Source organism: Magnolia sinica, chromosome 7 (genome assembly GCF_029962835.1).
Source record: "Magnolia sinica isolate HGM2019 chromosome 7, MsV1, whole genome shotgun sequence".
Classification (NCBI taxonomy): domain Eukaryota; kingdom Viridiplantae; phylum Streptophyta; class Magnoliopsida; order Magnoliales; family Magnoliaceae; genus Magnolia; species Magnolia sinica.
The window spans coordinates 86,384,981-86,399,575 of record NC_080579.1 but is presented as its reverse complement, the minus strand read 5'-3'; the positions used below and the strand labels follow the sequence as shown (position 1 = coordinate 86,399,575).

The window sequence follows — 14,595 nt, the reverse complement described above, 5'->3', positions numbered from 1 at the left end:
GTTAGATGCCTTCAATCTGATTGAGTTCAGGGTCTGTCGATGCCATTGATAGACTATTTGATGTCATCAAGAAAATCCTAGTTGCTCGTTATACAGCTTTGGAGTTGTTACTTGATGCTGTCGAAGGTGGCTTTCGACTGGACTTCGATGGTTGTCGATGCCATCAAAGGTCTCATCGATGAGGCGTGCAAAACTACCTGAGTGTGCAATTTATTTCTAATTTCAGTTGTGATAGTATATATATCGACTGTAATTGGAATTAGAGTATCTTAAGTGAATGTTAAGATGTTCTTAAGGTGTTTCAGAGAAAAAGCTAAGGTTTTGAGAAGAGATTTTGGGGTTGTTTGGATTGGTAAGTTCATCCGTCTCTTGTAATATCATTTCATAGTAGATTGCTTATCGCTTTGTGCTGTGGTTTTTTCTTGTGAGGGTTTTTCCACGTAAAATTTGTGTGTTCTTTGCGTGTTTTGTTTGCATTTGATTTTATCTCGTTTGTTTGAGTTTGCTTTTGCGCGATCTCCAACAATTTTTTCCTCACGTGGTGTTTGTATAACATATGGATTACAATGGATGAAAGGTTACAAAGAGGTACAATCAATATAAATGAATGACATCCGTTACAGAGATGGACAATCAATACAATGCAGTTACAAAGATGGACATTCAATATACATTGACTACCAATGCAGTTACAAAGATGGACAGTCAATATACATTGATTGCTTTCCAAATAAAGAGGCATGAATATTGAGTCAGTTATAGAGGGGCATTACCACATTGAGCTTGTTTGATAATGATTGAAATCGCATCGTAGGAAGTCCCTTGGTGAGAATTTCGGCTAGTTGATCATGTGTTAAAACATAGAGAATACGAAGTTGGTTATGAGCAACTCATTCCCATACAAAGTGATAGTCGATTTCAATACACTTAGTGTGAGCATGAAAGATTGGGTTTGCCGCAGTATATGTAGTACTAATATTGTCACAATACAATAGTAGTGGCTCTTAGAGATGAATACCCAAATAACGAAATAAATATTTTAGCCAAATAAGTTCAGAAGTAGCGTTAGCTAATGCTTAGTATTCAGCTTCAGTGCTTGATCGGGATACCGTAGTTTGTTTCTTGGTAGACCAAGAGACAAGATTCAACCTAAGAAAAATATACGATCTAGAGATAGATCGACGATTATTAAGATCTCCAGCCCAGTCAGCATCAGAGAAGGCCACCAACTTGAAGTCAAGTGACACACAAAAGTTCAGGCCTCAAGTAAGGGTGCCTTTCAAAAAGTAAAGAATCCTTTGAGAGAGGGAGGAAATATGAGAGAGGGAGAAGCAGAGATTTCAATAGAAGATGAAGGCATTATGAAAGGTAGGAAGAGACAAGAAATTGAGGGGAGGCAGAGGATGCAAAGGCGTAGGATCGTTCCGTGAGGAAGAAGAGCAAGTTGCTCTTCACTCTGATACCATATAGCAATATAGATTTGATTAGAGAACAATGGAATTTTGTAATCATGGTGATGGAGATTTCTTCCTCACATAATATAAAAAGTACTAATATGACAATTAACTTTATTAATAAAATAGCTTAATGAAAATTTAATTTAAGTAGGTGTGGTGAGTACATTCCATAAGATTTCCTTTTATTTTATACAGTTCATCAAAAATTAAGAAAATGACTAAAATATTCATTTAAAAAAGTTACAGGGTACTGTAAGTGGTAGATTGGTCTTCGTGCCACGTTCCAGTGAGATTCAACTCCATGTCAAATCGCTTCATAATACACACACACACACACACACACACACACACACACACACACACACACACAGAGGGGAATGCTCACCTACACTTCTCACGAGAACTCGTGAGAGCATCTTATCTATATATATATATATATATATATATATATATATATATATATATATATATATATATATATATATATATATATATATATATATATATATATATATATATATGAGCATAAAATCTGAACCGTCCATGTGATACAGCACATGGGGACAAAATGCATGAGATCAAGTGTTTTGGCTTGAGCTCACCCTTGAAAAAAAATCAGGCCAGTCCAAAACTCAAGTAGGCTATGCAACAGGAAAGAGTTGAGATGGGATGCTAGCCACTAGTTGAGTGTGGGGCCTACTTGGTACTATCTAATTTGTTCATCAAAAGAATGAAAAATTAGGCCAATCTAAAACTCAAGTAGGTCACACTGTGGAGAAGAGTAGAGATGGGATGCCTGCCAATAGTTGATTGTGAGACCGATCCTAGTACCATCTATTCATTCATCCAACCCTAATCACGAGGATTAAGTTTTTTTTTTTTATTTAATATTTTTTTATACATGCACTCACACACACACACCCCACCCCCAACCTGAGTGTTGAAACACACCTTATCAACCACTGAGCCATGGGTTGGGCTCAAACCAAGATGAAGCTTAGTTCCAAAATTCACGATGTTGTAAAGACTCAGGTGGGCAACACCACAGATGAAGGGTAGTTCTGAAATCACACTGTTCTGAAACTCAGGCAGCCACGCCACATGAATTTAGAGGTTTTAGGCATAAGTTTACTCTATTTTATAGGGTGAGGCCCACCTGAAGTTTTTGAACGTTGTGATGCTCATGAATAAGGTTAAACACCCAAGCTTGCATGGCCCACCACCTTGTATATATAAAATTCACTCTGTCCATTAGGTTCTATCCTCTATTCTATAACCTGGGGTAAAAATTAGTGATAATCAGAACCTAGGGCAATAATCTAAGAAGGATGTCGATTGGGAACTACTCCAGCCCGTCCCTATCTGGGAACGGACAGGAGTTCTAAGGGCCCACCGTGATGAATGGGTTTTATCCACACTGTCCATCCATTTTGCCAGATCATTTTAGGGTACAGGCCTAAAAATAAGACAGTTCCAAGGCTCAAGTGGGCCACACTGGGGATTAAACACCTACCGTTCAAAACTTTTTGGGGGCCCTAGAAGTTTTGGATATTAAAAGAAAATTTTTGATGGTTTATGTTCAAGCTGAAAATTCCGTGATTAGTATCATTCTATTCTATCAGACTGGGGCCTATTCACAGTAGGTTGCATGAAATGGACAGTTCCGATCTTTAAGCATCTCTACAAAGCAGGGCCCAAGGCCTGTGCAAAATGAGCGCTCCTTTTGTTTTAATTATTTACGTGCAGCCCATTGTTTAGTGATCCAATAATAGGCCCCACTGTGGATGGTCTACACACTGAATATCTATGGGATAGAAAGTTCCTAACCATTCAATAAGTGGTCCACAAAAATGTGGTTAGTAAATAAATACAGCAATTGTTCTCACTCAACCAAAAAATGCCCATAAATTCTATGGCTAGGATCAATCTCAATTTTCGGCACATGGCTCATCCACGATAAGGCCCATTTCATTGATAGTCTGGATCAGTAAACCGCATGCCTCTTGTACAAACTGAACACCCAAATGTACTGTGCTACATGTGGGTATGGTTTTAAGACTCATCCGTTCGGAACTGATCCAGTTCGACGCCATGAATGAACCCAAACCGACCCAGCAATGTATATTAATTCAAAGTTCATTAGATCAAATGACACATGCATACTAATATTATCATTGCATATGATTATTTTCAAATTTGATTCAATGTCATGAACTGTACTTAAAAAGGTTTACATCTGCCTAAATGCTATAAAGATTGAAGCGAGGAGAGAAGAAGAGCTTTAATTTTTAAGTGTTCCTCCATCTTCAGAGTTTCTACCGCATAGTTCAGTATGGAAACAGGTAATGCAGCTGGATCCTCGGGCTCGAAACGCAATCGCAGGGCCCACGACTTTGGATCCTCGGGCTCGAAACACAATCGCAAGGTCCACAACGCTGGATCCTCGGGCTCGAAATGCAATCGCAGGGCCCACGGCACCATGACCCGCTCCAAGTGTCTGCGAGGTGACGGCGACGAGGCGCGGCCGTCGCGGAAATCTGCTATCTCCAGAAATTACCTGAATTTCTTCCAAAGTAGATTGCCTCGATGTTTAATGTACTACTACAACAAGCAGTGGAGAGACTTCCCTGAGGACGTGACGGTGTCACTTGTCGAAGCATTCAGAGCCAAGCGATCAGCTGTTGAGGTGTTGATGGGGGAGTCCACATACCTAGTCGATCTTCTCAACATGATCTTGATTGACTTGAAAGGCGGGATGCACCGATCTGTTGCTTGGATTGACGAGTCTGGGAAGTGCTTTTTCCCAGTGGACGATGGTTGTGGGCCTTGCAATAGCCAAAAGATCAAGTTACATCTTGCCGATGGGGGGCAAGGGGAAGATAATCCGGTGCCCGTGGATCGCAACATGGTTTCAGGTTCTAAGAAGATTGAAGTGAATCCAAATGTTAAAGAAGAGATTGGAGAAAATGTTATACCATGCCCGGCACCTGCGGACAACAACAAGGTTTCAAGATTTGAGGGGATGGAAGTGAGTCAGAAGGTGAAAGGGATGTGTGTGGAAAATGTTGTTCCACTCCTGGCAGCAGAGGGAAATGAGGTTAGTCCACATCCTGGAGAAGATCAAAACAAGGTTTCAGACGTTGAGGGGATTGAAGGCGTACAAAGGAGTGAGGAAAATGTCATTCCACTCCAACAACCCGAAAAAGACCGAAACAAGGTTTTAGAAATGGCGGGAAATGACGTGAGTCAGGGCATTGAAGGAGCGAACGCGGAAAATGTTATTCCGCTCCCTGAAGAAAACCATGACAAGGTCTTGGGTATTGAAGGAAGCAAAGGGAGTGTGAAAGGACACCTCCCTCACCCAAAGCCCGATATAGTGAGTGCGGGAGATGTCCTTCCGCACCCCGAACCAGAAAAAGTCCATAACAAGGTTTCAGGCTCTACACCGATCGAAGTGAGCTCAGATGATGAAGGAGAAAGTGTGGAAGATGTCACTCCACACCTACAGCCCCATGAAGTTTGCAAGAAGGTTTCGAACTTTGAAGAAGTTAAAGGAGCGAGCCCAGAAAAAATCGCTTCACAAGAAGTCCTTAACAAGGTTTCAGGCTTTAAAGGGATTGAAACGAGTCCGGGAATTGAAGCAGTGAACACTGAAAATGCCGATCGACGTCATGGGCTGGACAAAGCCCATGACAAGGTTTCAGGTTCTAAAGAGATTAGAGCAATTCCGGCGGTTGAAGTAGCCCAGGTGAAAAATGTTGTTCTGTGCCAGAGTGGCAAAGAAGAACTTCACAATGTTCCGCCCTTTCCAGAGATTGACATTGAAGTGAGCTCGAAGGTTAAACAAGTGGCCGCGGAGAATGTGGTTCGGCCCATGGAAGATCTTACATTCGCCGTTTTGTGGAAGAAATTGGTGAGGTTGGCGAGAGACGAGCCAGAGTTCATTGCAGTTCAGAACACTTTCTTGATTGGGTTCAGTGGCCTCATCACACCAATAAACTTAGTTGGTATTTATCGTCATTCACCGTCGGGTTCCGTTGCGATCACACGGCTAAAATCGTTCGAGAAACAGATAGAGATCACAAAGAGGTATAGGGGCTATGCTAATGTCTGTGGTGGATGGCATGGATCATCTAGAGAGGGTGTGATTGGGATAATACTTTATGGGTTCTGGAATTGCGGCGAGCCGGTGGGTGGATCAGGTTACAGCAACGGCATTTATCTCTCGCCTGATGAACATGCTCATATCAGGTGATTTTATTTATTTATTTTCCAATTTTTACATATGATTTTTGAGATAAAGTGATGCCGAATTCTTGGTTTGAATTGCTGGCATTTTCATTTGGGCTAGCATTCTGTCATATAGGTAGCCCTTAACTACAAGCAATCCTGACCTTTCATTTAGTGGCCCCCATAGTGAATGCAATCCTACAACTTTATCCATCAAAAAATCAATCAGGTGATGAAATGTTTAGGAGGGAGAATGATCACATGCATTCAATCCTATGGTGATTATCATATTTTTCGAGCTGTGTGCGGCCCACCGTGATGTGATAATGCCATCAAACCAGTCTATTAGATGCAGGCCCCTCGTAACAGTCTTAAGCTATCAAAATCCTCCTAATCTGTAACTCAGGTGGGCCACACTAAAGGTTTTTAAAAAATAGGGGCACTGGATATGGGGACATCCACCATTGAAACTTTCGTGTGGGGTCCATCATGTTTTATATATATGGCTATGCATTGCTCCATGTGGTGTGTCCCACCTATGTTTTTGATAGGGATGATTTCGGGATGTATAGTGCCCATGAGGAAGAACACTAGATGGACGGTTCGGATTCCACAAACACAGCTCAGGTGGTCCCACACAGATCAAAATGTTGGAATGCATGTGATCATTTCCTTTGGAAAGAAAAACAGCACACAGTCAATGCTAGTGAATAAGTCCATTGATCATTTGGGTAGAATTGTTTCATGGAGGGGATTTTTGGTCCATTTCGCATCTAGTTGGCCCCACCAGATGAATGATCCAGAACGCTTGATGATGTTTTCAAAAGGATGGTGGGCCGAATGCAATCGCTAACCATTCTTTTTGGACTCGATCAAAATCCATGATGGTAACTTCCTTTATTTATTGAAATGAAATGCTGATTGTATTGGCTGTCCACAGTGCATGCTACTCGGAGTTAGACAACAATGGCATACAACACATGGTGTTTTGCCGAGCAATTATGGGAAATATGGAACAAGTTCGACATGGAACCAATCAATACCATCCCAGCTCTGAGAATTTTGATAGTGGCGTCGATGATCTTCAGGACCCAAAGCATTATGTCGTGTGGCCCACCCACATGAATACACACATACATCCTGAGTATGTCGTCAGCTTCACACTGCCTCCTTCTGTCCGAGGTAATCCAGCCGTCCTTTAATATAATACAAGTTAGTTTATTCAATTCATTGTTTGAGAATGACACTATCACTATTGCGTGTGGCGATCAGACCATTGATTTGGAGGGGCCCCACATGGAGTGCAGTGAGCATTTGTCAAAAAATCAAGGCGATCAGGGGTCCAAATTCAATAGGCAAAATTCATAACAGTTGGGTGGAGTTGTCCACTTTTGATTATTTTTGGAATATGGTCCATTCATGTGGTGGCCCACCGAATCAAAGGTCCATTGAGCAGATGCTGCTGTTGAATGGCTAATTCACCTTTCGTATATTGTGGAGCCTGTCCTTGATTTTGGGTTGCTTAGATTATTTTCTTTCCACAGAGCATTTGGCTGGGAAAAGAGATGGTCAGGGCACTGTCGATGTTGTGATGAGAAGTGGTCAGCAAGTGATCCTAGCCCTACATCCTGTAAGTCAGCCTAGCTCTTAGTTTTTTATTACTTGTACATGTGTGGGTGTGAGTAGGACAGTTAATGGACCAGGTTAGCCCATGGGCTTTCAGGTCTAGCCTGCTTTGGTCTGGGCCTGAGCTGGAATCTTAAACCCCAAGGACTAAGTCCTGGCTTAAAATTTAAAGCCTGTTTAATAATCATGCCTAGCTGAGGTTTCATCGTTAGCTGGGTTGAGCTTGTTTGTTCTGGTCTGTTGCTAGGTTAGGCTGTGCTCAGGCCTTGCTTGGCCCAAGCCCGGCCCATTGACAGCCCTTGGTTTGTGTTTGTTTTCCTGATTGAATCCTAGTTTGCAAAACTTGATTACATCAATAAGAAGAAAGGAATTTAAGGGTTTTGATGACATAGGTTGCAAGTTATGGTAATTACCATAAGTTTGAGCTTTGCAGGACCCACCATGATGAGTGTGTGTTATCCAACGCATCAATTAGGTTTTCCCCCCATATGTTGGGCCTAGGTCCTGAAATCCAAATTGATCTATAACTCAGGTGGGCCACATGAGAGAGATCAATGGGGAGGGTGATATAGAGCAGGTCGTGGACACTTTCATGGCAAAGACAGACCAAAGAAGGCCCGATCGGAGGTGGAAGTGATTAGGACTATCAAAACCTTAAAACAATCGTATCTCACAAACCAGAATGAGTTTTTCAACGAATCATATATGATTTTTGGGTAGGATAAGGTACTTTAGACAACCAACCCACTACGCCCGGTTGCATAGCCTAATTTATGAGATTCCATCATATCGATGGTCAAAAGTTCATTTTATTTTTATTTTTACTATAAATAGTAAGTTTTAATTCGATCATAACTTTTGATCCTTTGAGTTTTAGGAATTGCGCCCAATATAAAAAATGGCATAGAAAAATTAAGAGAATAATATGATTAGGCCAAATTTGGCACTCACTATTTTTAGCCGAAAACCATGAAGTTGAGTAGGAATCATGACTGTCTATAAACTAGTAGGTTTTTTATTCCTAGTAAGTCACATTTTTTGGAGTTTTGAGTTGAAGTTTTGAGTCTAAAACTCCGTCGTAAGTTTGAGTTCACTAATTTTGTTTTTGTTTTTTTTTTTTTTTTTTATCACCAATCAATTTATTTCAAATTTATTAGAAATTATTTCTAGTTCCATCCCTCCTAAATTCAGAGAGCTCCGTGGACTCAGGGTAGTTATCCATGAGGAATACAGTGATTGACCTCATCACATCCTTCCCTGCATCAGAGCAGGACACCCATAATTGAAATTTCCAGACGTGATGTAGGGTCCAACTTGTTCTGTATATAACATCAACCTAGTCATCAGGTGTGCCCCACCAGGACAGAGACACCAAAATTCGGGTGGCCCACACCACGTGAATACATGCATTTTAGGCCTGCTTGTATATTAGTCTGTGGTACATCTCACCTGAGTTCTCTGTTATCGGTCTGTCGATTCTGCATACATGAATTCTGCATACACATCAGGAGTGGGCCCAACTCAGTTCGATTTGAAAACATGTGATCATTCTTATGTTGTGATCGATTATAAGAAATGGCATTATATTTGTTCAATCGAGAAATGGTTGGATACTGCTTGGTTGCTTTATGGGGCCCACCTTTTGGTATCATAAACCCACGATCCGGTGGGCCCCATAAGATATTCAGGTTGGTCCATTGCACTTAACTATCTGGATCACCCGAAGGTGGGCCCCACAGGTATATTTTGTTGGGCAGAGCAACTGCTTGATCGAGCATTGTATAAGAATTCATTCTCATTTTCATCTGTTTTGCATTTCATACACAGGAAACCAACGGCCAAAACACAGCCTCAGAACCGAAATGGCCCACCTCGGGTTGGTTGCCGTTCACGATGCTGTTCCACGCGATTGAACATCGCCTTTCGCCTTTCGTCAAAGACATGCTGCTCTACAACTGTAACTTGTACAAGGTACATTGATTTGATTCATAGCATGGCCCAATCTTTGAATTTGAACGGTCTCGATCACACATGTATCTATCGGGTCCATTTCAGAGCAAGAGAATTACTCGCAAGGAGATGATTCAGAAGATGAGAATGCTTGTTGGAGATAATCTTTTGCTATCTACACTGAAGAGACTTCAGCTCAAAGTAAGATGCCTCAACAACCTATGTTTAATTATCATGGTGGAGATGCATGTGGTGGACCACACCATGTATTATCTAAGTAAACAGGTACCAAATGGACCCGACCCAATTTTAACAGGTCTGGGTCCAATTTCTGGGACCCTTTATAAATAAGGTCGAGTTCAGGTAGCCATTTTGGACGTGGTTTTGTAAACCGGTTCGACTCGGGTCCATGTCGGGTCTACCATCTTGGACCCGTTTAGAATTCGATAAGGTTGGATCAATCCTAATAATGATGCGGTATATTAACTATATATTGATTATTGGAATGGGGTTTGCTAAGCCATAAACGGGTAAGATCTTGTGCACTTCCTCAGCAGCACACGTGTGATGACCGCCATGTAAATGCCCTTATTTGATGTGGATCCGACTCCAAACCAAGGCCAAAATGCCCGATGGGCACCCGAATTCCAATCAGTCCGGGTCTGGGTACTGTAGGACCCGACTGGTTGACAGCCCCACATGACGTTTGGATTTGCTGTTTCTCAATGATGCATGAACAATGGAAAGGTTGCATCGCATCCTGAAGATCATCACTTGTGGACCAGAATTTTCGACAATACCTGTTGTATATGAAGCATGAACTACACATAAGCTCTGTGGGCCCACCGTCTTCTGTGTGCCACATCTGCTCCACCCATCAGCTGATTCCCTTGATCTTAGGTCCTGGATCCAAAAATCAGCCAGAGCCATAGCTCGCGTGGGCCCCATCACAGGGAACAATGGAGAGAAGAAGACAACCATTGGTTTGTGTCGGTCGGATCCAAAATTAAACCAGGCCACACCGTTAGATTATATCTCCATGGCCTGACCCACCTGAGTTTTGTGCCTGGATGATCCTCTTGCTTGTACGGTTAGCATGTGAACATTCACCTGATGGACGGTGTGGATGTCACACGCATAACTTGGTGTGGTCCCGTCGAGCTCACATGTTTTACCCAACTAGTACAATAGGTATTGTAGAGGATTCTTGTCCATCTCTTGTTTGGTTAGCACTTGGGTGATGTGACATGCTTGCATATCGAGGCCGTTCATTGTGTAGGCCCCACCGTGAGTCTGCCCTGGCCCAGAAAATCAAGTCGTTTATCTCATCAGGTGGGACACACATATACTGCACATGGACGGTTTGTAAGTATTTTGAACCGTACCTTTTCATTACACACATGTGGCAGACTGATTTTTGGTTCAGGGGGCATAAATGCAATGGCCCACCTGCCAATTGGCCTGGATCTCACATGCGTGCCACATTGGAAGATATTGGGGTGCATGAAAATGCGTAAGTAGCAACTATCATCCAATCACATACGTAAAATAGACGGTAGATGCTATCTTTAAACTCGAATTTTCATAGAGTGGGACTTGAACCACTGGATTTCTCATGTATGCGTGTGTAATTTCAGCCACCGTTCCAGGCCATAGCAGCCCAGCAAATGCCCATGCGTAATGGGCCCCAAGCCCGCGAGAAATAGAAATACGAGATGTGCTGAAGTGGGGCCCACTATCCAGGTATTTCTTTTATCCTTTGCATTCCCAACAGAAAAAAAGAACTTTTGTGTGGCCCACTTGAGGTTTGGATCGGCCTTATTTTTGGGCCGACGGCTAACAGGAGCACATTGTGGTATGGGTAAGATATGGGTGTCCTGTTTTTTCTGTAGTACATTCACTGTGTCCTTCCTGTTTCCTGTCCCACTGATCAGATGATCGTAACCGTCTGTCTCAAATGACTTGTAGGGATATCAAATGCTCTTTGAGAAAGATATTTTATCAAGCAGCCCCACATTCTCTTTGTAAGAGTCCTCTGATTGGGTGGTTAAGATTGTCTGATCAGGGTGATTTTTGGGGTGGTGGGGTTCCGTAGATGAACCAATCTCATAGGAAACTAATCGGCTACTCACAGTGCTCTGTGGGCCCCACCATGATGTATGTGTTTCATCCATGCCGTCCACCCATTCTTCCAGATCATTTTATGATATGAGCTCAAAAATGAGTTTGATCCAAATCTCAAGTGGACCGCACAGTGTTGATTGAACTCCCACCATTAAAAACTTCTTGGGGGCCACAAAAGTTTTTCTATAAAGATGATATATATTTTTTCCCTTCATCCAAGTCTTTATAACCTAATCAACAAGTTAGATTTCAAATAACCATTACAGTGGGCCCTAGGAAGTTTTTAATGGTGGATATTCAATCACTACTGTTTTCCCATGGTGTGGTCCACTTGAGATTTATTTATACTCATTTTTGGGTTCAAAGCTAATTTTTTTTTTTTTCAAAATGTGGTCCACTTGAGATTTATTTATACTCATTTTTGGGTTCAAAGCTATTTTTTTTTTTCAAAATGGATGGACGTCGTGGATAAAACAAATACATTACGGTGGGGTCCACATAGCACCGACCACTAACCACCTGGCTGATGGCAGCGTCACTAGCCAAACCGCGTCCAATCTCATACATGTCTGTGGTGTGTACAAGGCACCTCAGCTTAACATCTAAAAGAAGAATATGTCATACGATTTCTATATGGTATGATCTTAACCATTCATTCGTCATGTCCCACCATGGATAAACTACAGTTGAAAAGATCAGATTGGTGAACCATCCAATTAGTTACACCTATAAATGGATGGTAGAGATCAATGCTTGTAACTAATCAGATGGGACCCTCCCAGCCAAACCCGAGCCAGACCTATTTACTTAAATGGGTCCTATCAGGTTGGGTTGGGAACGGTTCAGATCCGCTACCTAAAGTGGGCCAGGGATATTGACCCGATACCCAACTTCAACTGCAGCTTGCTCATAATTCAAATTGAATTTTGCAATTTTAAATTGAACTCCAGTTTGGGTGTGTTTGGTTGTAAAAAAATTCATGAAAAAAGTATATATATCACGAAATTTTGCACTAAATTAGACTGATTGATCATGAAATATCATAAAATTTAATGATATTTGTGCAACCAAACGTACCCTTATTCAATAAGAGTAAATTTATTGATATTTTGTTTTATTTTCTCTTGCAGGGTATGAAATTTCATTGCCGGCAAAATAATAATAATTTATGGTATTTGTCGACTCTAAATATAAAATATTTTAAATAAGCTTAAACATGTTATAAGTATTAGTGGATTTTCTATTGCGTTTACTATCGATTATGTTGGAATGGTGTTGATGATACTTGCTGGGCCATTTTCTAATGTGGGCCTTGTTCTCTGCATGGGTCATTTACTGAATGGTGGTGGATGTGTTTGGCATGCCATGTTCTACACTAGTTCTAGGGCTGTCAATGTGATGCATTGGCGTGTCGGGCTTTCGGGGCTGGCCCGCGGCTGGCCCGCTTTGAGTCGGGCATGGGGTGGAATATTAGGCCCAAGGGCCACGCCGGGGCCTAACATTTACAGGTGTTTAATAACTGAGCTGGGGTAGAGTTTTTTAAAGATCCCATCTGCCTAGGATTTGAAGAGTATTCTGGGATTTACAATGCATGAGGGGCACACTTAATGAATAGCCCAGATGTTGCAGAAAATTGAGTGGCAGGGCTTGGGCTATGCATAATCATCATGGGCTGGGCTTGGGACATTTTAGCCATGGACTGACCTGAGTTGAGCTCAAGAATAAGTTTGTGGGCTAGCCTTGGACAAACCTTAGCCCAGCCTGTTGACAGCTGTAAGTATGTGATTAGAGCTGTGATTAGAGGTGGTGACGGGATGACTCAACTCGATCAGACTTAACTCGACTGAGTCAATCTGAACCGAGTTGACTTCATCCAATTTGAACTCAAACCGAGTCGAGTTCAAGTCACCCAGTAGACTCAACTCAAAACTTGACTCGGTACTAACTCAACTCGAGATTTGACATTTCAAATTTCAGATGCCGTGTGGCTGACATAGAGGTTGCAATTTTGGCAGGTGCACCTAGGTTTGTTCTATAATTTCAGCATATGGATACCCACCACACCCAACCCAACTTAGTACTTGTTACTAGATTGGACTCAATCCAAGTTAGTATAGGTTAGACCTGACTTGGATTGGGTCAAACATGTTGGACTCCTGTTGAAATTTTTTATTTAAAAATTAAATAAAATATTTAAAATTTTCATTTTTCTCTAAAACGGTTTTGAAATTTTTAAAAGAAAATTGTGTTTTCTTTAGTCCTACATCGGAAAGAGTGGGAGAAAAGTTGTCTAAGTAGTTAAGTGGGTAGTATTCTTACCTAAAGAAATAGAGGATGAGATGCTCTATTTGCATGTTCAAGTACATAGCTCTGGAATGCATGCACGGGCTTGGGCATGGCATGGGCAATGTAGCTGTAGTAGCATTAGATGGTGCACTTCGCATGTGCACTTTCTTGTGACTTTACACGAACCATCATGTGATGATGCAATCGTGGTGCGAGAAGTGTAAGATGGGCATAGGTTTTATAGGCTATTAGAAACGGTTGGATCAATGGATGTAAAACTGTCGACCATTTTAAAAATGGCTAATAACCTTAATAGTCAAAATGGTCCGAAAATGGACGAGCCTTGATGATCCAACGGTCATATTGTTGATCCAACGATATGTAACGCTCGAAAATTAAAGCCAACGGTTAGAAATATTTTTACAAACGTTTTGAGCTATCGATGACCACCTATCAACGGTCCACTCCTCATATGCTATATAAACTGGACCATCTTAGTTTAGAATCATTCAAGTCCAATGGTTACCATCAGAATCCAATCTAATTTCTCCAAACATTTTTCCATCTAAGAAATTGCTAAGTAGCTTAAATGCTGTTTGAGTCACTGGCTTCAACCACTTATCAAATCTACTAGACAATCAACTATGTTTACTGAGTTCCTAGGTAGATTCCCTTGTGATTGTTGCATGCAGGATCAAAGAAAGAATGCTCGCCGTGTTTTGGAAGCAATTCACCTATAACCCATTAGCAATTGAGAAAGGATGAGCCATGCTTCAAGGGCAACATATTTATACATGATTCGGTCTGGTGTTAAAATTTAAATAAATTTATTTTTCAGTTTTTCAATATATTTTTCCAACAACTCAGTATTGAGTCATATTGAGTTTGGGTTAGGTCTATTTCAAAACCGGGTCAAGCCAGG

At 41.5% G+C, this 14,595-nt stretch overlaps 1 protein-coding gene across 11 annotated transcripts in view; it reads left to right on the top strand.

The window, feature by feature from the left end:
• Nucleotides 1–3,657: 3,657 nt before the first annotated feature.
• Nucleotides 3,658–14,595, top strand: part of LOC131251605 (probable inactive poly [ADP-ribose] polymerase SRO1) — a 107,856-nt gene continuing 96,918 nt past the window's right edge. Inside the window, exons 1-7 of one of the 11 annotated variants that reach the window (XR_009173994.1) lie at nucleotides 3,658–5,708; nucleotides 6,628–6,869; nucleotides 7,214–7,317; nucleotides 9,141–9,284; nucleotides 9,369–9,464; nucleotides 10,901–11,006; nucleotides 12,518–12,553. Coding sequence is in view for 9 of the 11 variants with exons in the window: in XM_058252429.1 (XP_058108412.1) it covers nucleotides 3,790–5,708; nucleotides 6,628–6,869; nucleotides 7,214–7,317; nucleotides 9,141–9,284; nucleotides 9,369–9,464; nucleotides 10,901–10,969 (2,574 nt within the window). In the remaining 2 variants the exon portion in view is untranslated. Of the gene's footprint in view, nucleotides 5,709–6,627; nucleotides 6,870–6,959; nucleotides 7,071–7,213; nucleotides 7,318–9,140; nucleotides 9,285–9,368; nucleotides 9,465–10,900; nucleotides 11,007–12,517; nucleotides 12,670–14,595 lie in introns of those variants that run through there. The other 10 variants (XM_058252433.1, XM_058252430.1, XM_058252432.1 and 7 more) reach the window with 10 other exon arrangements.